The sequence below is a fragment of the Passer montanus genome, unplaced genomic scaffold, assembly GCF_014805655.1.
Source record: "Passer montanus isolate IOZ18808 unplaced genomic scaffold, ASM1480565v1 scaffold34, whole genome shotgun sequence".
Taxonomy (NCBI): domain Eukaryota; kingdom Metazoa; phylum Chordata; class Aves; order Passeriformes; family Passeridae; genus Passer; species Passer montanus.
Window position 1 is genome coordinate 2,437,742 of NW_024368152.1, and position 27,320 is coordinate 2,465,061.

Here is a 27,320-nt window from a genome sequence, read left to right on the forward strand (position 1 = left end):
AAAAATAATTAAAAATATATACCTAATATCAGTCAAGAAAAATGTATTTAATACCACTTTAAAAACAGAGACCCTGTGAAAAGCCTTGGGGTTTTATGCTAATCTGTTCACTTGTGCACCTCAGGGAAATCTGCTGCTGCACATCAACTTCATAATCCCTTGGATTCTCATTGCCATCTACTTTTGAGCAAGGCAGCAAAATCTCCTGGGTAGGAATTCTGACATGTTTCTCTACTTTTCTCAGTTTCTGAACCTAATGATTATTTTTATCCAATCATTATCCAGTGGTGCTGCTTTTACTGCCATAAGAATAGCTAAATATCCCTCCTCAGTTTTGCAGATAAAGCAGTTGAAGTGTTCAGAGATTAACAAATTACATTTCCTGGGTCAGAGAGAAAGTTCCTGGCAGAGGTAATAATGAGACATATTTCTGATCTTAATGATTACATCGTGACAGCCCAATATCCCTCAAAGCAGAAGTTTCAAAACCAAGCATTTAGTTATGACATTGGCAGAATGGAATCCCCTCAATTTGTTTGCTGACCTTGGGCAGTGAATAAGCCAGCCACTCAGTCTGAAGGATATCTATGCTCTGAATGGCATATTCTGATATGATGAAACATATGTTTTATTTTAATATTTATAATTAGAATATTTGTTATTGTTGTATTGTCTTGTATTACTGCTTTGGACAAAAGGAGAGATTCCTTGTGGTAGTAACCATTTCCATTATAGGATCCCTGTGAATAGGGAATGGGTACTGTCCCATTTTTAAAGGGTTTTAGAAAGAAAGATCACAAAGTCTCTGTGCAGCAAAACTTTGAATTCACATCTCCTGGATTTTAAGCTGGATAAGCCTTCCTAATTACTGAATTTAAATTCCTTTTTTTAGTAATCCTGATTCACAAAAAGCATAAAAAATGGCTGTAAAGAACTGTGCTTTTCCAACCCCTAGGCCTGTCACTGGGCTTTATCTAAAGTTCAGTGATAACCAAGTTAGTTTTTGAGCTCAGTCTTTCACATTCACTTGAGGATGCTGATAAAAGTTGGGAGTAAGGAGAAGGCAAATGAAAATTAAATTTATAGCTTCTGCAAAGACAAATGAGATGTAGGAGTGGGGGGATGGGGTAGAAGAAACTATGAAACATGATTCAGAAGGAAAGCACTAAAGCCAAAAGAGGTGTAGAGGAACCAGAGTTTTCAGGGTAGAAGTATGTAATGGGAAGGAAAAATCTAATAATGTCTAAACTTCTCTGTAATGTCACAGCTGTATGCATGGTTTTAGAACGTAGACAGAATGGAAGTCTCTGCACATGACGCACTTCCAGTTCTGGCTCGTTGAGTTAGATCAAAAACTTCCAGGGAAGTGCAGTCTATTTTACATACATGAGAATGTACTTGGATATGATAAAATACCACAGCTGTCAGTCTAGATTGGAATCAATTTGCATGGTAATGCTCTGAGGGCTGCAATTTATTTTCCTTTCTCTGCAATCAGAAACTTTCCCTGTTTCACTAGGGAAGATTGATCCTGGATGTCTGCATATGCATTTGAAAAGATCTGGCTCTTCCAGTATGACTCACCCCTATTGGATACCTATAGCTCTGAGAGGAGAGAGATCTGCACAGAAGTACAGTCATTCCTGCAGGGCCCAGAGAAACTGAAAATCTCATAATACATAGATCTGGACTAGAGATTTCCCCATGTTAATGTGAGAATTGGTGAAGTTCTGTAGAAAGAGGAGTTGCTTAAAAAGAAATAGAAGTGAATGTACTCAGAATGTACTCAGAACAATGTGGGCTTTGCAGGCTATACTTAGTATAAATTACTAACGGAATATTTGTATACTACTTTTTTTGTGGTGACAAAGCTACGTGAAGAAGTTATCCTCTGAGGTACTCTCTCCTTTTGCTCTGCACCCACTAGAATTCTCTGTATAATCTGATGTGCTTATATCACTTGTGATGCGACTGTGCTGGACATAGGCCAGGTAAATTATACAAATGTCTAAAAATAGTATTTTGGAAAGTATTATTTAAACCCCTGTCACTTTATTATACAGATAATATTGCAGCATGGTAAATAGTTACATTAGCACGACTTTGGAGTGCCAAATGGCATCAAGCAGGAGGTATTAAAATTTAAATGTAGGAGAAAGTGGGAGCTTCTTTGTTGCTGCAAGAGAACACATGTGCAGAGCACCATCAAAACCAGTCTGAGGCCCAGGGCTGAAATATCTCTCTCCCTGAGGTACCCATGTATCTTTTAACACAGATGTTTTTATAGTATGGTTTTGAAAGAGGCTGAGTTCAATATGATCCTGGGTGATCCAATCATTAAAAAGAACTATGTGGGTGATCATCACCACAACAAAGCACACCAGTAAACCCATTCATCTATTACTTACAAAAACATGGAGAGAAGGAATAAAAGAACACAAAAATAGGATTCTCCACAGCCTGTTTTAAAAATCACTCATTCATGGAGGTATTTAAAACACTCTTTCTAGCTCTCAGACTGCTGAGAGTACTGCTCCTTTTTTAGTGTGATGTACATCAAGGTGTTCGGTATGATTTCCAAGGATGAAAATACATCTACTGACCTGAAACTAATTTATATCACACCTGTTTTATAGTTTTTAATTTGTGGTCTATAAACAAAGACAAAACCCAGAGATTTCTCACTTGAATGGAATATCTGATATTTGCAATTGGAGAGCCATACAGAAATTCTTTGAGAGGTACCTTTGTATATTTTTTACAATGACTATGGCATATACTGTGATGCTCTTTTCATTAAAAATCTCAAGAAAATCTTCCTCTTACCTGAAGGTAATGGCACGGCCTCAAAGAAGGTTTGATTTCCTGATGAACCAGAGGCTTATCTAAGTTCAGTGATGATTTGCGATAAGCTTCCTTAGCCTGACTTACTGTAAGCGTGGACCAAGAACTCCTTTTCATATATTTACTATCAGGGGTCATTGGTAGCCCTTCACAAGCCGAACACTTCACATCATTGTTACTTTTGGAAGTCTTCAATGAGAGATCCCCAAAATGCCCCTGGAGTGCCTCAGGATAGCAATGGGATATATGATCTGCATGGTGCCTATTTACCACACTAGGGGTTCGGTAAGTGCTATCGCTGTCCAAATTATCATCAGAGCTCCACCAGCTACTCATTCCAGATTTATGCTTGCCTTCTGGTTTTCGCTCCTTACTTTTACTCCTTTTGCTGTGCTTGGAATGGTGCCCATGATGATGATCGTCCCCTCGGCTGTCTCCCTTTGTTCCATTAACATTGCCCTTGGATGATCCTTCCAGAGAATGAGATTTAGTAAAAAGTTTCTGGACGGAATGAACGAGATGGCGAATCCTTCCCGGGCTCTCACTGCGTTGTTCCGCAGCTGTTGAGGTCCGCTGGTACTGTAAAGTATGAAACCCATCCCGGTGAAGAGGAAGCTGTTTCTCAAATTGGTCCAAAAGATTCGCAGGAATACGGTTAATCTTGGGGTTACCGTGAGACATGGCGCAGTCGTCTCTGGAGTCGTAATGTGAGCTGTAGTGCATTCTGGGGAAAGTGCTACTTGACATGTGATCGCCCATTACCATGGGCATCATCATGCACTCAGAATGGATGGAGCTGCGGGGGGAGCAACGGTGGTGGTCCAGCGGGCAACTCTCCGTGGGGCTGAGAAGATACGATGGTCTTGGCTCCTGCCCATGGTGGATATGGTCGTGGGTATGTTCACAATCTTCAGGGGATGCTAAGCCACAAGTATGAGCTGAACATAACTGTGGTTGATTGCGACTACCAGATAATCCTTTCATATTCCTCGGAGCAGGAGAATATCTTTCTTCATTGAAGTGCTGAGAAGGCGACCATGAGTACTGCTGGTCTGTCATGAGAACACATAAAACCTGTGTTATGTGTCTGATTAAAAGATTACCTTGAAAATTCCAAGTATATTGAAAAACTAAACATTTTTTCTCTATGACCTTGGTGGAAAGTCTCACCATTCATGGAATTTCTTCCACCATTTAAAAACTAATTAAAATTGTTCAATATGAATAAATTATGGGGAGAATACAGCCTCATTTCTCTTTGCAAAATTGTGTGCTAGCAATTCTAGATGTTATGAAGCTATTAATTGTGTAAATTTACTCAAATTTAATAGATACATTCAAGTATTCAGTTTATTATTTAATATTTATAGCTCATATGTCAAGCTTTGTGACTAATCATTTAAGTTACATGGGTCTAGTTTCTATTTTGGTGGTTTCACAGCTGAAATATTAAATATATCCTTTCTCCATGTAGTCATTTTTGTACTATAAATTGAACCTAATTTTCTTGAATGAATCTCAGCTTCATGATCCTAAGTTCACTCTTCATAAATATAAATAATAAACAGCAATAAGAAAAAATATGAACGTGCTGAAATGAAGCTAAATTTTTATATTGCTAAACAGTTTATCAATAAAAACTTTTATGACCACACTACATAATATTTATTTAATCACTCTAAGTTATTCCTGAAAAAGCCCCAAATATATTTAGGTACAAGCTATGGGGTTTTATATACTTGATTACTTTTTCCTATGAATCATGTGCTCTGAGTAGTGGTTATTATGCAAGCACGATTGCTAAATAAGAGTAGCTTGTAAGCAAAGATTTTGATACTTAAGCCTTTGGTTTGTTTTTTTGTCTCTCATGCAATTTCTTGCAGCTGTCAAATGTTACAAACAGAAAAATAAAAACAACCCCAGAAATACTTCAATTTTGTTTTCCCATTCACTTTCCCTCTTCAATTTCAGCTTATTTAAGAAACATTTCAAGAGCAGACAAAGAGATAAGATGCAAGATAATCCTTTAGAGGATAAGACAGATGTGTAAGTGTTTATACAACCCACTTAGCACAGCCTTTCTGCAAATTTGCTCTAAGAATCTAAATAATCTTGCACAGGTGGTTGATACAAGGAAGTTGCAGGTCTCCACCAGAATGGAAGCTAGAGAATATTTATTAACTGGACACTTGAACCAAGCTTCAGAGATAACACAGTAATTGACAGCATTTGGACAGGTTTCTCACTGTATGACAAAGCTCTCCTAAATCAAAGTCTTCACTGTTAGTGAAAACTCAATGCCTGAATATGGTCATGAAACAGATCAATATTCATATCTCTCTTATATTGTAATATGTTTTACATCATGATCCCTTAACCTAAGTGCTGTGTATTTCCTATTGTGGGAGATATTTTAATATCGTTATTACACACTAACTTCAACAGAGTTACACACAACGTTTTAAAATGAACACAGCATTAAACTAATAAATAGTGAAGTATTCTTCAGCCTAGGCATAATGATGCCACACTGAAGTCAAAGATGGATTTAATGGTACAAATGCCACCTCTATACTTTGTCATGCCATCAAACTGATGGGTCTGTGCATGTATTCCTTTCTGCTTCTATTTTGTTTTCCTGTCTGTTTCTTCTACTTAATTCTTGGCTATTATTGCATTAAAATAAAATCTCATTACTGCTGATTGCTCAGTCTGTTGTCCTATTAGGTTATAATACCTTGCATAAATGTAGTTACAGGAAGGAAATATAAGTGTTTCTCTGAAATGACATAATTTTGATTATATGCAGACGTGGCAGTAAATTATAACAGTGCTTTGGAATTCAGCTACATAAAGTAGTCCTGTAATTAGTGGTACTTTGCCCAGGATATTACCAAACATTATCAGGGGAATAATAATGGACCATGTACTGAATTTACTTAGTCTGTATTTCTCATAAAGGGTTCCCAAAGCACCTGACAGAGATTACTACCATAGTTCTTACAAACCCATGAGATTAGATAGACTGAAGAAGATTTTTTTATGAGGATGGTAAAACACTGGAAGAGATTGATCTCATCTAAGATGTCCCTGCCTGTTACAGGGAGGTTGGATTATATGACCTTTAAAGGTGCCTTCCAACCCAAACTATTCTATGATTCTATGTGGAAGGTACTGTTCTCCTTTTACAGAAATAGGAAGTTACAATATAGGAAATATTTTCCAAAGTGTTTATGGATTTTCTGATATTAATGTTCACAGAGGTGTGAGCCAGAGGGAGGTGGAAGGAAGCTCTTCTGTCACTCTAACAACATGATGAGAATCAGCCCCAAGCCTTTTCATCACAATCTTGCCCATCCATGAATGAATATAACTCATACTGTGCCTCACCAATGTATTTAGCGAAACAAAAAAAAGGCCATGGCAGAGATCCAGAATGAAAGAAAGAGAATAAGAAACTAATTTTAAAGGAGTTCTGGAGCACGGAATTGCTAGTCCCTGGTGATTTTTTTAGGCCTCATGCAACATCAAACATAAACCAGAAGGCTTCACATATTTTTGTTCTGTTACATCCCTAGGAGTATGAGAAGTGATGATTTGACTGCACTGCAATGGATAATCTGACAACAGCTTTTCTGTCCCTCATGGCTCCCTGTGATTCCAACTCATTTTGCAACTATAGAAAAATATCATTTTCTCTATGATGCTTTCACATAGCATGTTTCATATAACATTTTATGAGCTACATGGAATGTCTTATTTTTTTTTTGATACACAGTAGCTAGAAACTGCTATAGGCACGTATTAAACGTAATCAAAATAATTAAAACATGAATTAAGAAGTAGATGTTTTTCAGAAGTAATTGCCCCCTCTTAACACTGTCATAGAGAGTAACTAAAACTAGATAAACTCCCAGATTATATACATGTGCATCATTTAAATTTATCACTCTAATTAGGTTTGTCAATCTAGGATATCAAACTTGTTCTTTATTCCAGACACAACTAGTTCTTCATATAAATATTTTGAAAAATCTTCAGAATTTTGAAATACAATATATTAATTTATCAAGTAATTTGTGCTTTGTATTATTCAGTCAACTTTCTTCAGGAGACTGAAGTGCTTGAAGAAACAGTTGAGCTGTGGCTGAATGAATTACTGTGTGGTACCAGAGCAGTGTAATTGCCCATGTGCTAGCTTTTAGCCTGCCAAGAAAAATGTCCTAGTTTAAAATTCAATTAAGCTAACATGCTTTTCTAGAATTTGCAAGGGGCTAAAAGTATGTCTATGGTCAATGACCACAGCACAGCTGATTAATAAAAATTCATAAAGCGACATCAATTTTTTTTCCAATATTTTCAAAAGAAATGTAATATTTTGGTATAATTAAATAGTTTCATATTTGATAGGTCAAATAATGACAAATTGGACTGAAGCTTTAGTCTATAACTCGAAGTTTGTGTTTTTTTACAACAGCTCTTATGTTTGCTCTGGGCAATCATTCTAAAAACATAAAATGCCACCATCAGAACTAAAGAGCTAAAGGGAGACAGAAGAACAAATAAACATAACCCAAAGCAGAAAAAGAGATTAAGGAATGGGAACAGAGAAAAAGATATTATATGAGAGCATAGGAATTTTTTTTTTTTTTAGATTTCATCAGAGCAAAATGGAATCTTCCAACTAACTTCAATGGATAATCAGATAATATTTAAAGACTGGGGTTGGGGGTGGTCCTAGAATAAGACAAAGTGCTGTTATATCAGAGATTCCAGTAATTCCAAAACCCTGAAAATCCCTTAAAGCTCTTCTTTTTCAGAGACTACTGTACAGATATGTCAACCTTTAACCTCAGCAGATGGAAGGATTTCTGCATCCCTTCCTATCTCCTTCAAATCTTTCCCTGTTATGCCATGTTGTGTCCTGCTTTTTTTTTTTTTTTTCCTCCTGTTTTCAGTTTTGGACTTTCTGAGAGTTGTTCTCTTGCTCCAAGAAGATGTTGCTTTGCTTGTGTTTGGGGTCTGGCCACTATTTTTAGATCATCCAAGAAATTTCCTTGTGCTAGTCAGTATCAAGGAAAGAAAGATAGGTTCAAGGACCAAGAACTGCTATTAGTGTTCTAGATTAGAAGGCTAAAACCCTCTAAGTAAAGCAACATAAGAGCTGTGCATTTCTAGAGTTCCTGGAACACTGCTCTTGGCTAAAGAGCATCAATAGAAAAACACAGAAACTTCTCTGACATTCAAAAGAAGTGCTTGACTCCACAAATCTTTTTGTGTGTTGCATATTAGAAGCAAGTTTCAGGGTGTGATAATACTCTCTGGAACTATTTAATGATGCCTAACTTTTTTCTTACTTTTCTTTCTATTGTGAGGTTAATTTGAATTGCTTTAACTGTATAAGTCTGTCATAAACTGCTTTCCCATCTGAAACATCTGTGCCGTTTTCATTGGAGAAGGAACTGTTCTTCTGCCTAGTGTAACCAGGAAAATGCACTGCTGAAGAGAGATAACTAATTTTGCTTTCAAAAATAGATAACTAATCTAGCTTTCAAAAAGAGATGGTAGACAAAAACAAATTGCTGCATCTTGCTGTTTCACACAGTTGAATCAGTGAAAAATATATCCTCACAGATTAACCTATAACTAATAAAAAAATCAAATATTGGGAAAATGGGCATATTAATTAAATAAGTAGACATTAAGCATGAAAATGCATAATTAAATGTTTTAGCTGGAAAAATGTCTGTCCAAGGTCTGCATTAAGTAGTATTATATACATATATATATATATATATATATATATATATATATAAAATATTATTAGTTAGTTAGTTAGTAGTATAGTTAGTAGTATCAGTTAGTTAGTTATTAGTGTATATATATAGTATTATATATATATACTTGTTACAGTATTTTTCTCTGTCTTATACTAACCTTGAAAATTAATATTTACAGGGATTGAAAAGAGTGACTAATTGGCCAAATGCAAGGAAGAAGTCCTGGAAATGCAAATGCCTTAAACTTCTCTTATGGTCTCATGAAATTTCCAACTTATTTTTGTAGCACAACATCTGGTATAAAATTTACATAAAATTGTAAAGATTGAGTGACCATCTTCCAGTTTTAGAAGATGACTTTATTTTTGGTGATGTGTGTGCTCTTCATGCAGTGTATTGACCTTTCTGTGAATTCCTACATGAGTACTCAGGCTGCTTACTTGAAAAATTGAACATCCTCTGAGAAACAAGGTTTATTTGTTCTTGTAGCACCGTTGTAACAAGATACTTTATGCCCCCAGTCTCTATGCACAGCCAAAGGAGAGAGGTAGGTGGTTCTAAGGACCTAAAGCCAAACACCAAAATGCCCAAAGCTGTCAAACAGCACATGGGCTGCATGTGGCTGCTTGGGCACTGTGTGGCAGGCATGTATGGCTGCTGCCACTAGCAGCGTAAACAGAGCTGGACAGTGTGTCCAGCCCATACAGTTCAGCTCTTGCCATCACAGTTCCATACTACGGAAATAGGAACTGATATGTAGGTATGATTTCAGGAACAACATCAGCCAAAGATCCTTACAAATATGCAGTCTGGATGTGGTTCTATTTTTGAGTGAGAAACTGGCATGATTCTTCTGAAGCCTGAATTTGTGTCCAAAAATGACAGATGTACTAGCCTTCACATACATATTTGTCTCTGCTGATTATGGCAAAAACTGTGGCTGACAAGTCCAGTGCAGAAACCTACATCAAAAATCCATAAGTTTAGGTGATCTGAGGCACATGGATACTTTCTAAACCATGGAAAATGTTTTGACGTTTCCAATTAGCCCAAGCTATTTCAGTGGAACCACATGACAAATAATGACCAAGGGTGACATGGTTTTTATAACTTCCATGTTAGATTAAAATGGACATTTAAATTTTATTCTTAGAACAGCATTAGAGTCCACAAGATACCAAATTGGAACAAAGTCAGAAAACCCAAAGGGAGAAGTAAGGACCATGTGGAATGCAGCAATTTATTCAGTAGTCAGTTTTGAGCACTGTTACACAGGTATCTGAATGTGGAACAAATATTTGATAGCACCAAATCCTATTGTTCAGCCCAACAGTTTTCCATGTCAATCCATCTTTCAAATAAAGATTAGCAGACTGAAAGTCCAACATCTCAAGGTATTTATTTCTGAGATAAATAAGCATGATAAGAGAAAAGGGTATATAATAATAAGAGTGCAAAACAATAATGGATGAGCAAGAATGAAACCTTGGAGGTGGTGAACAGGATGGTGGGAGACGCAAAGCACAATATACTGGGAGGAAGGAAAGTACTTCTGGGGAAAGTTGTGACCAGGGACAAGCTAAAGCCAGGTGACAACACTGACTGCCTGGCATTCAGAATAGGGCATGCTATGTGTGAAAATGAAGAAATGTGGAAAAGGTATTTGAGGAATGAAGACATCTCACATCTTCTGGGTAGAAAAATCGGCTCTTGGACTGTATGGAGAGGATAAAAGTCACAATGTTGTGCCCATACCAAGAAAACGGACAGGACAAAAATTCATGAGAGGCAATATGGGATTTGTGTAAAGCTCCAGGACATGGAGTGGAGCAATGCAGGGAGCCCTCAGGATAGTGCAAAATTAATTCCCATTTGTTTGAAGTGTGTGATGTCTTGGTACCAACAAATATGCAGCACACAGTCCTTCACAGTGCTTTTCACATTTGAAATATATTGCCATTATTCACCTTTCAACAGTGCTGTGACACAGGTAAGTCCAAAAAATGATTTATGACTAATATTTTTTCACAGAATCAGTATGATCAGCGAAGTTCTGGAAAAAATATAATGTAACAGAACTAGACTGACCTAAAATAACTATCATATCAGCTTATTTTCTGGAAAAATCCAGATGTATGGAGTCAACTGGAACTTCACTATCTGAATATCTTTGAACAATTGGTTACAATGCTTCCAAATACAGAGCAGAAATGCTAGCCCAACACCATTAAACTTATTTTATTCCTTATTGTGCCTGGCTTTATGGATTTTCTTTCCTAAAGGATAAAATTTTGCTGCTTGCAGTTATTAGGTCATGAGACAATCCATTTCCCTCGCAGTCATAAAACTGCCACTATTTTCACAGCAATTAAAGGAAGCCAAAGTAATTGCAGGGTACAACTCAAAGACATACACAGAAATCTATGCACAGCTCTGGAAGTACAAGGGAAATCCTTGTCATGGTGATAGCAGTAACAAATCTCCCATTAACTTCATGGGGCCAGGATTAGTTGCAAACATTTGCTGAGAAAATTCTTGGTCATTTTACCTAAGACAGCTGTGTTACTTGAGGTAGATCATGTCTTATCAGGGCTGCATGTTGCAGAATGCACAATTTGTGCTGGACTGGAATAAATGTGTTAGAAAACAGCAAGGGTTCCCACTCAGAAAGTTGATGGCATGGAAGGGGGAAACTCGTTTTTTGAAATACTGCCTGTGATAGTATAATTGCCAAAATTTCATCCCAAGGATTGAAACACTTGGACCAACTATTCAGCTGGATGGAACCTCTTTCTACTAACAAATATTTATCATTGATTCTTAAATAAAAAAATCAAACAAAAAGTGCTGCAGTTTATTATCTCATTCCCTGATTCTTTTACTCAGTGTTTCTGGAATTCTTCTGAATTTGTGCACTTTTTATGATGATATATCATGGAGGAAGTTTTCCATTCCATCCAATACTAAGGGGACCGCAAGAACTAATGCTCATGTAGCCAAGCAAAAATATTTATTGTGTATTCCCTCTAAATTGCCTTTCGCTATTTATTTAAAGTATTTTAATTTTAATTTTTAATGTATTTTAAAGATTTCACTCTTTTACAGAGTGGTATTTTGGGAAAGAAATAATGTAACAGTTAATCACCAAAGCATTGGTTATTGCCATGGAACAATGACTGCTTGATTTAAAGTACCACTGTATTTCAAAATTACTTTGTATTTATTTTTTAAAAAAACATTAATTCAGCTTTTAAATTATCAGAACTGAAGAAAATTATTTGATTTTCTGTTTGCTTCAGAATCAGTTCTTTGCAGATTTTTGATTCACCAAAAATTTTAGTTTTAGCCATGGTCTGACCCACAAGAATTATTTTACTTTTCAGAGTTCATCATTATCTGCTCAGGTGTACACCCTTGGTGCTACCTCCTGCTGTTTTGCCATTGTATGGTGAACTTTTCTGTTCTGTTCAACCCACTGAGATGGAGGAGGACTCATCCTGATTTTCCTGTGGGGTACAGGAAGAAATAACAGCCTGGTGACAAGATCCCTTTTAAACCTGTTGCCATAGTAACAGGCAGACAATCTTCCTCTTTACATAACCTCCAGATTGGGAATTTTTCAAATCAGGGTGCTGTCTCTTTTCTGCCTGGCTGAGCTCTGTTTTGGATCTGTGACAAACACTGCAAACATTAATTGCCTGTGCCCACAATCACTAGCACCCAGATTTTCCATGTGGCAGTGATGGGCCAAACAGTGACTCCTGTTCCTGGGACAAGGTCGTGGTTTAAGTACCCCCACTCTGGGCGAGTTTGAGACAAGGCATCTCAACATGCTGCTGTTTGTTCTCTTATGGAGAGAAATGACATTATATATAGATGGAAAAACAAGTGAAGTTTCACAATGAAAGGTGGCAACTGAACTCAGCAGTGAAAGCTGGGATTGCATTAGCAATATTTGCTGATGTTTATACTGCTACACTGCTTATGACAGGGCAAATTCCTTTGGGAAGACAGTTGCCTATGTGCCCAGCACTCTGCCAGAGCTGCAGTCATTTGCCTCCATGCTGGAAGCATTTCCAGCACCCTGGTTGTGCCAAAAATGTCCCACTCCCAACAGAAGTTGGCAGATGATGAATGTGCAGGTAGAGTACGGTAACTTTTTTCCTGAGGAAACCGAGAGGACATCATTTAAGCTGCTCATTATAGAAATATGTTTAAAAGGCTTCACAGTTTATCCTTTTGAAAAGGGAGAATCCAGTGAAGACACTCATTGAGGAGGGAAGGTGTGGCTAAGCAGTTGGTCTCTCATCTCATCTCATCTCATCTCATCTCATCTCATCTCATCTCATCTCATCTCATCTCATCTCAATCATCATCATCATCATCATCTCATCTCTACAGCTGTCACACTCTTTATGGGAAGGTAAATGTTGTGTGTCAGGTATGCACCCAGGGGTTACAGAGATCAGCAGGCCATGAGGGAGAGAAAAATGCCCCTTCTTTGCTAACATCCCACGTGTGAAATCATTTAGAACAGAAATATTTGTTTATGAATGCATAACTCCTCTGTATTATGTAGTAGCAACGGATGAATAATTCATTACAAATATTTGATTATTGTTGCATCCTTAGAAGTATCTTCGCCTGTTTGTGAATTGACCTTGGGTCTAATGGGACTTTTGCAGTTATGTGACATTATGAGGTATTTAATTTTTAGAAATAGCTTCTGATCTGCAGATTTTTAGTAAGCATTTGTTGCCAACAACCTATAATTAAAAGGCTAGACAGTTAACATGTTTTTTATATGATCAGGCCATAGGATATGATTTTGTTTTATGAATGAAAGTAATTTAAAGAATAAGTTATCAAGCATAACTAAAAGGAATTTAAAGTTTAAAATTTGTTTTCTGAAAGACATTTCCTTTTATTTCATTAATGTTTTCTATAGTCTTGATTATCACATCGATAACCTTCAACACTATAGTTTTGGGTACAGAAAAACGAAGAATATGAAGTGGAATTATTTCAAGATATTGAGGAATAAGACAAGAAAGGCTTTTTTTTCAGTATCTGTTAATCTAGTCACAATAAGAAAATCATAGGATGACACTGAATCATATCAGGGCATGTCATACTTAAAATCTCGTAAATTTAAAAGACTTTTATATTGTCACAGCAAATCACCTGGTTACATATTTTTTATTATATGAGAGAAAGATAGGCCTGTGGTTAGAGGATTAACCTGGGAAATCTGCAGTCAAGTTTTCTTTCAGCCATGAATTATTTGCACGGTTCAGGACAATGCCATGGGCAGGGGTGTCAGTTGCCATGGAGAGGCTGATCTTACCTCACTGGGTTGCAGTGATCCTTTGTGCTCCTCTCTTGTAGACTTCCTACTTCAATTCCCCATAGAACTAGGATAAAACTCCTGTATCTCTGAGTGTCAGTGTCACAATCCAGGGAAACATTCAGTCTGTGGCTCATCTAGGAATTAATACCAGAGTGTTCCTGTGCCTGCTGATTACTGGGATGAGTGTCACTGTAGTGGTTACTCTGTGTGGCCAAGCCATGTGTCTGGCTGAAGTCCCAGCTCCAGTCAGTCTACAGATGTTTAACTATCTCTGAATGCTCTGGGGGATGTGACACAGACGAGAGTCAAGGGCTCGCTGACAACCCCTCCTCTGTCATTGGGAAAATTTCCTGCAGTTCCTGGCACGTGAAGCTAAAACCCTTGTGAAGTGTTCAGACACTGACTGCACTGAGAGCAAGGTAGAAGGACAGACAGACTGAAAAGTCAGGACTCTATTAATGTTTTCATTTCAAGAGCAGCCATGTCCTTTCTTCCTTTCAACACATAAGGTCATAAAGGCATGATCATGCAATCAGCAGTGATTGAATAACCATGAGTTACTGTCTGACACTGGAACCTTTCCAATTAATCAAAAGCATCAACTGTGAAATGAAAATACATTTCATAGCCTAACCTTAAACTCCCTTGCAGTTTACTTGGCAACTGGGGCATGTTAAGAGCATTATTAGTAACTGCAACCTGTTTTACAGGTTTCAGCCTTTTCCTTAACATCAACTCAATACCCATTCCTGAAGAGAAAACAGCAATTTATTGTAGCAAAAAGCCTTTAGTGCAAGTTCTCTTTCTTTGCTTGACATTAGATCCTGCTAACTATAAAACAGCCTAACTATAAAACTTGTGTAAAGTAAATGTTTTCTTTAACTGTAAAAAGGAGTTACAAAATTTTCAATAATCTATTTTGCCGTCTTTACTCTGTATATGTACTACCCATTAAAATATATGTTTAAAGAGAAGTTCATCCCATCTTCCCCGTTCACATTTCTGTAACTACTTGAATGCCTTTCAAACATGGCATTTTTCTATGTCTCTTGTTAAGATTGCATTATTTGCTTTGGACACCTAAAGAAAAATTTTGCCTTGGGGTTTACATGCCTAAAGTAAAGAAGACTGAGAAATTTTCAGATAGCATAGAAAAGAGTAGTTTCATAAAATGTTTTTTTCTAATACAGTAACATTGTTTAGATGATATAAACACCAGCTATGAAATGAATGAACGGGTTCCAATTTCTGTGAGACTTAGAGTGAGCTGCTTGAGCTCACAAGCCAGATCTCTTGCTCTCATCACCATGTCCTGCTACCTTTATTTTCTTATTTGGTTAACAGGTTTCTTATTTGAGATATTCCTAGTGAAAGGAATTGGAATTTCTGGTGTGAGTGTGATTCTACTAACAATAATACTTTTCAACCTAAACTCTGATAACAAGTAAAAGTTAATGGTAAAGTCATGAAGTCATGTTCTTAAAAACTGACTGATAGTGTTTGGATAAGTTATTTTTAAGGAATACATTGCTCTTCTGCCTGTTTAACTAAAGAGGTCTTTTATAGAATCAATAGTGGGAAAGACTTTAGATCAGTCCTATCCCTTGATACCTTTTTCCAATTAAGGCAGTGGATAATTTTACTGTTTTACTAAAAATATTATTTAATGACTATTCAGCATTTTCATTCTCATGAGATACTGCACAAACATTAATTAAACCCCACCAAAACCACAAACCTGGCTCGGAAATTCTAAACCCATTTTACAAACAAGGACCTGGAGCCAGAGGTCTTTCAGTACCAGACAGATCACAACTTGAAGCTCCTAGACAATGAGAGTCTAGAAAAATGAATGGCCCTGCAGCTAGAGCTACCTCAAAGAAAATAATCTTGACTCTGTCTTGACTTAAGGCAATTTATTTTACTTCTCAAGGAAAGCTCTTTCTGGGTTTTCTTCAGGGATGAAGGTCTCTAGCAGTCTGTCAGATTGAGGCTGTTCATACAAAATTATGACATAGTCATTGAGTTATGTAAATTCAGAAAAAAAGTGAGCCCATTTCCATAGTCCAAGAATTACAGTATCCACCCAGAATCATATTTCTCTCTAATGAATAATTAACTTCATGCATGTGCAACAGTAAGAAAAAGTGAAGACTGAGAAAGATCTGTTTGCAGTTTTTTCACTTATGTTATATATGGTTCATTGATTTGAACACAAATTTTCAAGTGACAGAACACAACACTGGGGCAAAGACAGAAAGACAGATATGTCCTACCCATTAGTAGAGGGGTAGCACATTAGTATAGCTGTAACTGCAAAGCTTGTCTACACAGAATTTAACTAATTATTCCACAACTTTTCTAAAAGTCTTACCAATTTCAGTGATTCTCTCTAGGGGAGAAGGGGATAGGTTTTTACATTATGTTTTTACATTTTCATATGTTCTTACATTACTGATGTTATCCAGTTCACTTTGACCACCTCCAGTTTGGTGACTAGGTCCTGTCAGGAAGACAGGATTTTCTTCCAAAAATATTAAAGCCATCCACCTCTTCCTAGGTACTATCTAGCAATCTTTGGTACTTACTTTCAGAGGACTGAAATAAGGACAAAATTTAGGAGCAAGGACAGATTTTTTCTTGCTTTTGGCATATTTTTTTCAGTCACTTGGCCATAAATAGTTGAAATGTTGGAAAGCAGCCTAATTTCTTTGTAGTCTAGTCGTTATTTGTTGTTCTTTTTGCTGTTTTACTTTCTTGTTTCACATTTCTGACTAATCCCCTATCTTCTTCCTAGCCAGGGTTCTGGATGATTGGTCAGTTAGAACATGTCTTTGTGTTAATCTTTGACTACCGATTTCATAAGAGAGTCCTTGCTCCTATAGACACCTGGCATTTAAAATTATTGACTTGTATATCATTTGCTCCAGCTCCAGAAAACCTGCAGTTCTTTCTTAAACAAATGGGAAGGAGAACAATTTTGACGTTCTTCTAAAGCATTACTTATCTTATTCTTAAATTTCTGAAGTAGGCCAAACCTGCTACGTCCTAGAAAAGTCTATCACTCTTCATTGACTCTAAAAGTCCCGAGATGTACAGTTTAGCCATCTACATCTGAAATACTTTCCAACTCTCAGATGAGATGAATTCTAACCCAGGCCATCTGAACTCCTTCCTGTGTGCTGTGAAATGGGACAGAAGGGTGAAAAACCTCCAAATGTGCAAGAAGGCTGAGAGACTTGTCCATTTCATGACTCCTCCATAGGATCCACTTGATTCCTAGGAAGCTTCATGTTAAATGATACACCACGTTTTTACACCACTTTGATTAAGGCAGAAACTGACTGAGGCTTCTTCAGTCTCTTCCATAACACATTCTTCTGTCTAATCTTCAGAATGTATCCTGTAGCTTTTTTTCACTTGTTTTGGAATGTTAAGTGAATAAACAAGTCCAGTACAGAAATTTTTATATTGAACATTTATGACACCCCCTGATTTGAGTGCAACTGAGTGGCAACACTACTTGAATCTCTTCTAAGAGATTGGCTAAACATAAGGACACAACCTGTTTGAATTCATGCTCCTTGTTCTAACTGCTTGGGTAGTTTTCCTTAACATAGCAACTATAATTTATCTTCTTAGCAGTGGGTAATAATACAGTCAGGGCAAAAGTTTATAATACTCTTGTCAACTACAACAATATCCTAATAAAAATAGACTGTTGCAATATATTAACATGAGCATATGCACAAAAAGAAAAATTACTTTATGCTGACTTCTGAAATGTAAGTAAGCTCATGTTGAATAAATGGAGCTTTAAGTAGCAAACACATAGAAACCACTTCCCATATTGCTTTTCTAAAAATAACCACATGAAGTAATTGCATATAAGTCAAAATTTTGACAGATTTCACATAAACCAGTGACAATCTGGGCATGAAATTCCAGGAACAGAAACTCAATTTTTCACAATCTAAATGTATAAAACTGAAGCCAGAGGGACATTTTAGTACTAGCTTTGTAAAACAGAAGTATCAAGATTTCACTCATGGGCTTTAAGAGTTTCTGATTTCTTCTTGCTTCTGTTATTTTTTTAAATTGAAAAGGTAACACTGAAAATTCGGTCTGCATTTAGGATGTTCTCTAAAGAGTAAGACAAAGAGAAAAAGACAAAAGATGTAAGGTTGGCAATTTCCTTGAATACCTTCTGAATTCTCAGTTGCCTGAGTGTTAACTCAAATCTGATGATTTTCGTCTGCATTCTCTAACCTTACACAGCAGGGGAGAAATGCCCAGAAGGGTTTGACTGAGAGTTTTGTGGCCACTGTCAGTGGCAGTGGTGGGCTCGTGGCGGGGCGAGGCCGCAGCCCAGAGCGGGCTCGGGAGCCCCAGCCCGGCTGCGCCCAGCCTTGGGGTGCACAGGGGTACCGGGGGTCTGAGAGATGTGTCTGTACCTAGCTCCTCCTCTGGCGTCCCTGGAAAACTGAAGCTCGACTTGAGCAGATCGCCACCCTCTTCTTCTGAAAAGACAGAAACAAAGTAGCTATTAAATAACTCTGATATTTTTCTACATCCAGACATAACTCTCCACTAGTCTTTAAATCCATTCAGTGACACCTCTTACCATTCAGTACCTCTGTTAATGTTAAGCTGCTGTGTTGCTATTATCTGCAGTATCTATCCCTTTGTCAGTTTTTTGAGTTTTCTTCTATTATTAATATTATCAATTATTATTTTAATAAATATTTTATAAATTATTTTTTATACATTTTATTTTTTCTAGACATTTTCAAATCATTAATATCACGTTATATTAATAAATGCCTCTTTTGTAACATCTTTTACATTGTTCTTTCAAATTTTTCTTAGTTGTGTTGAATTGTATTGACTTTTAGCCTTCATGTAATTATTCCAGAAGAATCCTTATTGTTGGTACTCCAGTTGCACCTCTAGCATTTGCCACACATGATTCTTAGGACACTTTTATTTCCTTTTGTACACAAACTTTTAGTTCTGCCATTATGAACTATGATAATGTTGTGATGACTTTTTTCCTATCACTACCATTTTTTTTTTCCCAGAGATAACTTCTGTAATTCTGAAAGAATATTTAAACTTGGATGATATGTCTATGTTGTATGCATGCAGAAACCACCTGAATGGCACCAGAGTGCAGCTCTGAGCTACCCTGCTTATGTCCCTTTCAGAGCTGCAGTTGCCTCTGCATTGCCTTCTTGTCATGCTGGCACATAAACTAATTTTGGACCAGGCACCTAGTCTAGATATTTCTGTAATGGAGCTGCAAATGGAAAACTGGGTCAATAATGGTTCCATGAGATGCAATATTTGCTTCAGAATACGTACATTATGCTACAAAATATGTCAATAATGTGTTTCATGTATTTACTTAACACTACATTTTTAATATTTTTTATGTTTTTCCCTCTTCTCAATATTTGTTGGTGTCTCAGGTGGGTGGGAATTATGGAGTATACACAGCCTTCCACTGTCCTCTTTCTCATCACCTGTGTATGTTACAAGACACCTCAGAAGAACTGGGAAATAATGGAGTACCTCATATCCTCTCACTATACATTCAACCAGCAGCTCTTGAAAGAGAAATCAGGTATTGCAGACCATGTTTTTCTGGTGCACAACCAAGGACTGATGACTTCCAAATAACTCACATCAGTTCATGTTATCATACCCTCAGGCAGACAGATCTGTAAGGTCAAACCAACTCAGACTTTTCTGAAGAGTATCTCAATGGGACCAGCTGGTTTTTGTGATGCAGCTTGCAGAAGACACACAGTTTTGCCTGTTTCAACGCTCTATTTAACAAACACATGCATTTTGCATATTTCTTGGTAGTGGTTACACTTTTTATTTGTACTCAAATTTTATCCCAATTATCTCACAGCAAGCAAAATGAGTGAGTATACTCATGTGGATCTCTCAAGCAATTGTTCCGTGGTTTTGGCAATTTCTGAGGTTAAGGATATCTAATTGATAACAATGAGTTGTATAGCAGACATACTGCATAGAAAATTAGTTCTGAGCATGTTAAGAATATTGGTTAAGCTGAGCTGTCAAATAAACATCCTGTTTATAAACTCAATTGTTAAATAAACTCAGTCTGCTAAAATACAGACTACAAGAGATCTCAGTAAGTGATGGATGAAAAGTCATACACAATTTAAAAAATGACTGGCATATGAATTTAAATTAAACTTCATTTGGAGAGGTAATGGACAACTCTAATTAAATAAAAGCACAAATTAGGCAGTTTCCATGGAGACTTTGCTCACATGATCTGCCTATATTGTATAACTCATATGCTTGTCCTCTAATGTGGCTGCACAGGAATCAGTTATAAGTAATGAAAGTTGTAACAAAAATATTCGGAAGGTCCTTTACATTCTTGTAATTAAGTAGGAGATCTTACTGCTAACTTCAAAATAAAGAAGATAATTTAATAGTTTTGAAAAAGATATTAATTGATTCCAGAGGTCTATCATGCACATATATTCAGAAACACATACAGAATGAATGCATAACATTATTTTCCCTTGCAAAAAATCAGCATCATAAAATAAATCTGCCCAAAACTAGACTAAGATGCTATGAGCAGGCTGATTAAGACTAAATATTTGTGGGTGTGAAGTGTTTGAGGGAAAAGAAAAAAAGAGAAAAAAGAAAAAAAAAGAGAAAACGTATTTTCCAAAATTAAAGGGAAAGGTCATGCAATGAGATCCGTAAGTCAGATTCTGACTTTGCTGCAAGCATTTCTGTGCAAATTTGGACAATCCACTTAATCTCTTTCTGTCTCAATTTCCCATTAGAATTAGGATTAAAATTAATTTTTTTTTGTAGCTGTACTACATTTGTTAATGTCAGTGTGCAGGTTGTCTAGAAAAACCTACAGAGAGCCCAAAGAGATAAAATGTCCTTCCTGCAGCAAAGTTATATTCTGTTATAAATAGGGTCAATTGCAGATATTTCAAAGGAATTTAGAATTCCCTTTTCATTTCCTTAGGTTTATGAATCTCTTTGAGGGGTATGAGTAGGTCTTATTGATTAGTTTACATCCTAATTATGAGGACTTCCTATTTATTTCTATTTTATCACTATACATACATTACTATTTCATTATTTCTATTGTCTTTTCAAAAGGCTTTTGTCATTTCAGCTATTGAAAAGATTCAATTTTTGTGTTCTGCACTTATGAAGCATAAATTAATCTAGAGTCTTGGTGACTTGCAGTTTTACACAGATTATCTTTGTATGAGATTAAACTGTACTCCAAACTCATATTATTCCTTCATCAAGAGACATACATGGCCTTTGTTTCTTCAGTTTAAAATTTTCCTAGAAATTACCATATTTATTATTGACCATAAAAATGAAAAGCATGTCCTTCATTCATGAACACACAGCATTCATGAACACTTCATATCTCATAGTAAAGGAGTCAGGCAGACTATCACAGCATTCTGGCTCATGCTGAAATGCAAGTGTCAGAAATGAGTGCATTCATCTCATGTCATTCACCTTCTCTGTCTCATAGACATACAGGGCCTCAGTTTGCCCTTTGCTACCTACTGGTGGAACATTCTACACCAGTGAGCATAGAGAAAGTCATGTTCTTAGTATGGAATGCTTCAATGGGTAATGAATTTACAAACAAAGAGATTATGAAAATTGGATGATATACAATAGAAGTTTTTTAACTATGTATGGAACACAGTTCACACACAAGGGACACTTATCAATATACAAACTGCTGCATCACAAACAGGTCTAAGTAGAAAACAAGACTCTTACTCTGAACCTGAAACTAAAACATAGCAGGAAATGTCTTCACTTCAAAAGGGCTCAAAAACATTGACAAAAAATGAAAGGCTCTAAAAATGCAGAGAAATTTGCTTCTTTGAAAGCTCAATGTAGAGTAAAATGATGCTGTGATCTGCATAAGTAGGAGAGCAAGAACTATCGCTTACATGTAGTATCTCATTTTCCTTTTTAAATATGTGATGTATCTGTCATTCATTCCAGTTCAACACAGCAGAGATGACACTCAAAACTGTGATAGGAACTTGTCACAGCTGAAGTTCTCCAGACTTAAGCTTGGAAACGTCAGGAAATCTTGCTGAGTTGGAACCAGCCTGACACATCCAGACGGCTCATTCAACCCTGAAGCTACTGCATGAACAGTGGGAAATGACACAGACCAGTGCCCAAGATCAAGATGGCATGACACAGCTTTTGTCCCCAGTACAGGCTGGATGTCTGTCAGGAGTGTGGCCCGGCTTTTGCTACTCCATACCCTGCTAAGGAGATGTTCTCTAGGGAAGGACTTAGCATGGGCCAAATCTGGTCAAGGGTATGTGCTGTGACAGGGATGAATAATCACTTTGCTCACCCTTCAAATTTTGTCATTTCATCTTTAACTTCTGTCTACTCTCTGATCCTGATCTATCAGTTCAAATTCTCTTTCTTCACCTGCAAAGTCTTGCCTCTTTGCTGGACCTCATTTTTCATGCATTCATTCTACCCTTAATAAGCAGGCAAGTTGTTTCCATCTCCTAATTGTACTTCTTTTATAACCTATCCATCCACTTCTTCTATATAACCTATCCATCCACCAAACAGGCCCCAGTGTCAGTGGACTTGTTGCTCACATACTTTAAAAGATTCATCTCAGCAAGACTTATAATCAATTAACTGCCTTCTCCCTCACAATATAAGAGAAAGACTGAACTAGAACTGATACTGAACTTCTTAGTTCATAGGATTTTGATTTATTTATTATTGGCCTGCTCTGGACCTCACATCAATTCTTTTCACTGTGTGCTTTTCTTTCAGCCTGCAAGCTCCCTATGGCAGTTGGGTTGTTTTTTTTTTTTTGTTTTTTTTTTTTTTTTAATTTCTATATAGTGCCTGGTATTAGAAGTCTGGCAACAAGTGAGAGAAAACACAGTGTCTGAATTAAACTGCAGCTGGAATTTCATTCAATCACATAATGACAGAATGTGTCCAGAGGATGAATATGAGACACTCACCACATCACCACATCACTCCATAATCTGAGAAAACAAAATCACCTCTCCCAGACTAGGGAAACTTGAAGATCTAGAAGAGAAATCTCCTGTACCTCAAGTCCTGCTATGAAATCAAAGCATTTCTTGCAGGTGGCCTTTCACCCTGGCCAAAGACATCCCCAGACTGCTCAGTGTATGTCATGAGAACAGAGAACTGACAGCTAGTCCTAACCTCAGGGAAACTGCCAAAAGTTTCCATGCCTGGGAGATGTTTTGGACTCCTCACCCCTCCTGACAGCTAATGGGATTGATTTGGACCTTCCCCAAGAGGCCAAAAAAACTTCTAGAAAACTTTTTCCTTTCCTCACCCAATCCTCCAGAGGTTATATCCAATCTTTACCACATCTATAAAGCAAACTAGGCATGATTAAGGCTCCTCCTCTGGCTATGAGGCCAACTGGCATGCTCTAGCCATATCTTCAAGAACAGGGTGGATCCATGTGATGGGGAATGATCCCTTGTCCATTCTAATTCCCTAGTAAAACCTGGGGATTATTTTGGACAGAAAAAATTAGTTGGCCAAGTGTAAAATTAAGACAGGGAACTGTCTGAGCAGCATTACAAGTAATCAAATTCCGATTTGTTGGGCATTGTCCTGGCACTGTTTAATTTACTACAGATGTAGCCCAGGTGGCAGTATTGTCAAATACAATATTTTCATGCATTGTTCTCATAGCATGCTGATAAGCAACAAATACACAGGACAGCAGGGCTGGGAAAACTCTCATTGAAATGAAAATTAAAGCTGATAGTAGCAGATTTAGGGTTATTGAGATTTTCCTTTGCAAGAGGCCTGCGTAGAAACTATTAACAGTAAGAGGTAGTAATTGTTTAATTAAGTTGGTTTTGCTTTTCTTATCACAGCCTCCTTTTTTATTTGTATTTTTCACAGACACACACACACACAAACACACACACACAAACACAAAAATGCTCCTGATGACAACAATGATCTTTTAATTCCAGTATGCTGGCTCAAGCACTGGCCCAAAAGGATATTGCTAGAAACTGGGCAAATACATAGATTGCCTAAAATACCTTTCCAACTTCCTGCAACCAGCACTAAAGAGACTTCCTGAGACAGAAGTTTAATCTAGACCATCATTTTTAATAGCCACCAATGGGTCTATCCTCTATGGATTTATCTAATCTTCTCTGAGCCCATTTATACTGATAGCCTCTAGTGCATCCTGTGCCAATGCACCTCACAATCTAATTATGCTTTATTTGAAAAAGAATTTCCTTTTTGTTTGTTTATCAGGATGCCTGATAATTAAATTAGGTGCCTCTAGTTCTTTGGTTGTGAGAAATAATGGATCATTGAGCCCTACTCACTATGTCTATATAATTTATAATTGTGTAGACCATATCAAGTCCTCCCTTTTCCAAACCAAAAAAATCAATCTGTTTAGTATTTTATTATGGCAAAGGTATTCTAAAACTTTCACTATTCTTTTCATTCTCCTCATTACATTTTTGTTTCTCTGCAATACCATTTTCAGATGCAACAGACAGAAATTCAAAAGGCTTTACCTGAATTTGAAAGTATGGGGGATTTTTTTTTTACTGTAGTATGGTGTGATTCTCTGCTTTTTTTCTTCTATTTTATATTTTAATATTTTCACCTGCCCTTTTCATAACTTAGAGAATTCATTAGTCATATTTAGTTGTGCCCAAGAGACAAAATTGGTTTGGCTTTCCAAACACAAACATACTTCTCTTATATATTACACTAATAAATATTGAAGAATCCCAGGCTTTCACTTAACTCAGATTACTGAGTAAAAACAAACCACCCTTCACACTGCCTGAAAATCAGGACTGAGGAATTTCTGTTCTCTTCCTTGTTCTCTTGCTTTCATCCTGCCTTTCCACTTTTATACAGTATAGTTCCAGACAGCAGGACTATGAAATCAGGCATCAGTTTTTGGAGACATTCAGCCTAATAAATCAGGGAGAGGAAGCTGGCTATGTCCCCCAGATCCTATCATGGAAAAAGAATAGAATAAAATATATTGCAGGGGACCACAGAAGCTGTCAGGGATCATTTTGGTCTTGGCACAGTAACTCCTACCTCCCAGCTTTTGGCAGCTGAAAATCATCCACAAAACACAGGTTGCCTTAGCAATATTGTGGTGATCACCCTGAAAGGCTTTGGTTCCCTACAGCAGCCTCTCCTGAGCCAGCCAAGGTCATTTTGCTCCTTGAAAGGCTTTCTGAGCTGCCTTATCCCTTTTACCCCAGAGATCTGCAAGTTCCTCTTTCTTTCCTCACTTAAAGCAATAAATGCAAAAATGTGTTGGATGATGATGCAAAGCCTTAAAGTAGAGTCACTTTTCAGTCATTCTAACACTTAAATGAATAATTCAGTTAAATAACTCTATATATTCATATCAAAATTAACAAGTGACTGCGAGCTCACAAAAAAGAGTAACTCAGTGATAAGACATTGTGTCCAAACTCAGCTCTGTGTGATGTGCTTCAAACAGTCTATGAAATTCCTAAAAGTTCTCTCTTCCTGGATTTTTCATGGATGAATGACTATGTCAAGCCCTGAAAAAGCTATTTACCCTTTATTGTTTTCAGGATCTGTGAGAGGAATCCCAAATATTCTATAATAAAAAGTGGGAATATTAAAAAATATAGGAGCTCATTATTGTGAGTTATAACCCACATCCTGTGAAGCCAGTAGTCCTTGATACCCCAGAAAAATCTTTAGTTCTCCCTACAGCTCTTCAGAGTCCATTGTTTCTTTACTCAGGTAAGCTGCAACAATTGCCTTTCATCTTCCACCCACTGTGCCAGCTCTTGGAAGGACTCCCAGATACCTAACAGGGGACAATTAAGGAGGTCCAAAAAGTTTATCTTGGACCTTGGTGTGGATAGATAGAAGGTAGGAGAATAGAGATAGTGGCGAAAGTAATCTCACCCCTAAAGAGTTACAGCTGTGCTAATTATCAAGCATTAAGAACAAGCCTGCCCTTAATAGGCCACAGCTGGATCCAATTAAGAGGGGTATTATAAAAGAGCAGGTTGGCTGGTTGAGATGTGAGATGGAGTTTGTTGGCTGTGCTGAGAAGAAGAAAGAGTCAGTGCTGTGAGGAGCTGCCTGTGAGAAACCACTGAGAAGGTACGGAACCTTTGCAATAAGATGGCAACACCTTGGCAGAGAGGAAAAATAGACAATGCATGTCAGGAACACAGAAGGATTTTCCACAGCTGTGAAGGTTTAACTATCCTGTCACAGAAGTAAAATGCTCACCAAATCTATTAAAATACCTGCAGAAATTATGTGAAGACTTGAGAGACAAAAGTGAGGAAGAACACCAGGGAAAAGTGTAGGGCAGCCCAGTAGTGAGAGAGGAGTATACAAGTCAGAAAACTTGACTTACACCTGTCCTAAAAATACATAAAAATTGTCCCTGAATTGCACTGTTTTGTGAAGAGGAAACAGGATATTTCTCCTACTGGATGAGTGTAATTATTTAGTGATCTTTTTTCTTTTGCATATGCATGGAAATGAAAAGTCATTTAGAAAAAATAAACAGTAGATGAAATTAGCCTTTTCAATCTATTTCAAAACCACTTTTACAAAAGGCAATTCTTTAAGACTTTGCTTAAAAATGACTGAAATCTCAAATACTAAATTATGTTGGACAGAACATGGGTTTTGTAACCTTTTTGTAGCAGGCCCAGAGCCTGCAAGGCCTCCTTGGCAGTCAGAAGCCTGAGGTAGGAAATGCCAAGGCATGATGACTGGGCTTTAGCAGCCCCTCTCTTCCTCCTTTCGGACCCTGCTTATCTCTCTGTAAGCCTATAGGTCACTTTCCCTTGATCCTTACTGTTGGACAATTTCCAAAACCCCTGTACGGGATAGAAACCCCTAATTCTGCCTGGTTTAGCTGAAGAGCTGTCACTGAGAACCTTCATAGACCAATAAAGAATTCTTCGGAACCTCTTGTCTCTCTACCGGGTGTTTGCTGTGGCACCAGCAAGCTAAAGAGCTGAAATCACTAAGAGCTGATATCACTTAAGCTTGGTTAGGTTGCCTGTGGCTGGGAGTTGCTTGGGAATTCGCTGTGCTGAGCCTCACTGAGCTCTCCTGGCCAAGGCAGCCCACTGGGCACAGCCCGGCTGGAAGCCGCCTTCAATACATTTTCATTGTTAAAACTAGATATTCTCACGCTATATTTTGCTTTACTCTTTGGTAAAAATCACAACCAGATACACAGCAACTATTACTAG

At 37.2% G+C, this 27,320-nt stretch overlaps 1 protein-coding gene across 11 annotated transcripts in view; it reads right to left on the bottom strand.

Moving 5' to 3' along the window:
• The window catches only part of DLGAP2 (DLG associated protein 2), a 446,234-nt gene that overhangs the window by 75,561 nt on the left and 343,353 nt on the right, over positions 1-27,320 (bottom strand). For 8 of the 11 annotated variants that reach the window (XM_039715619.1, XM_039715618.1, XM_039715621.1 and 5 more), the window contains 2 exons: positions 18,429-18,494; positions 2,827-3,896 (listed from right to left, as the gene is read on the bottom strand). In XM_039715619.1, coding sequence (XP_039571553.1) covers positions 2,827-3,896; positions 18,429-18,494 — 1,136 coding nt within the window. The remainder of the gene's footprint in view (positions 1-2,826; positions 3,897-18,428; positions 18,495-27,320) is intronic. The other 3 variants (XM_039715624.1, XM_039715626.1, XM_039715627.1) reach the window with 1 other exon arrangement.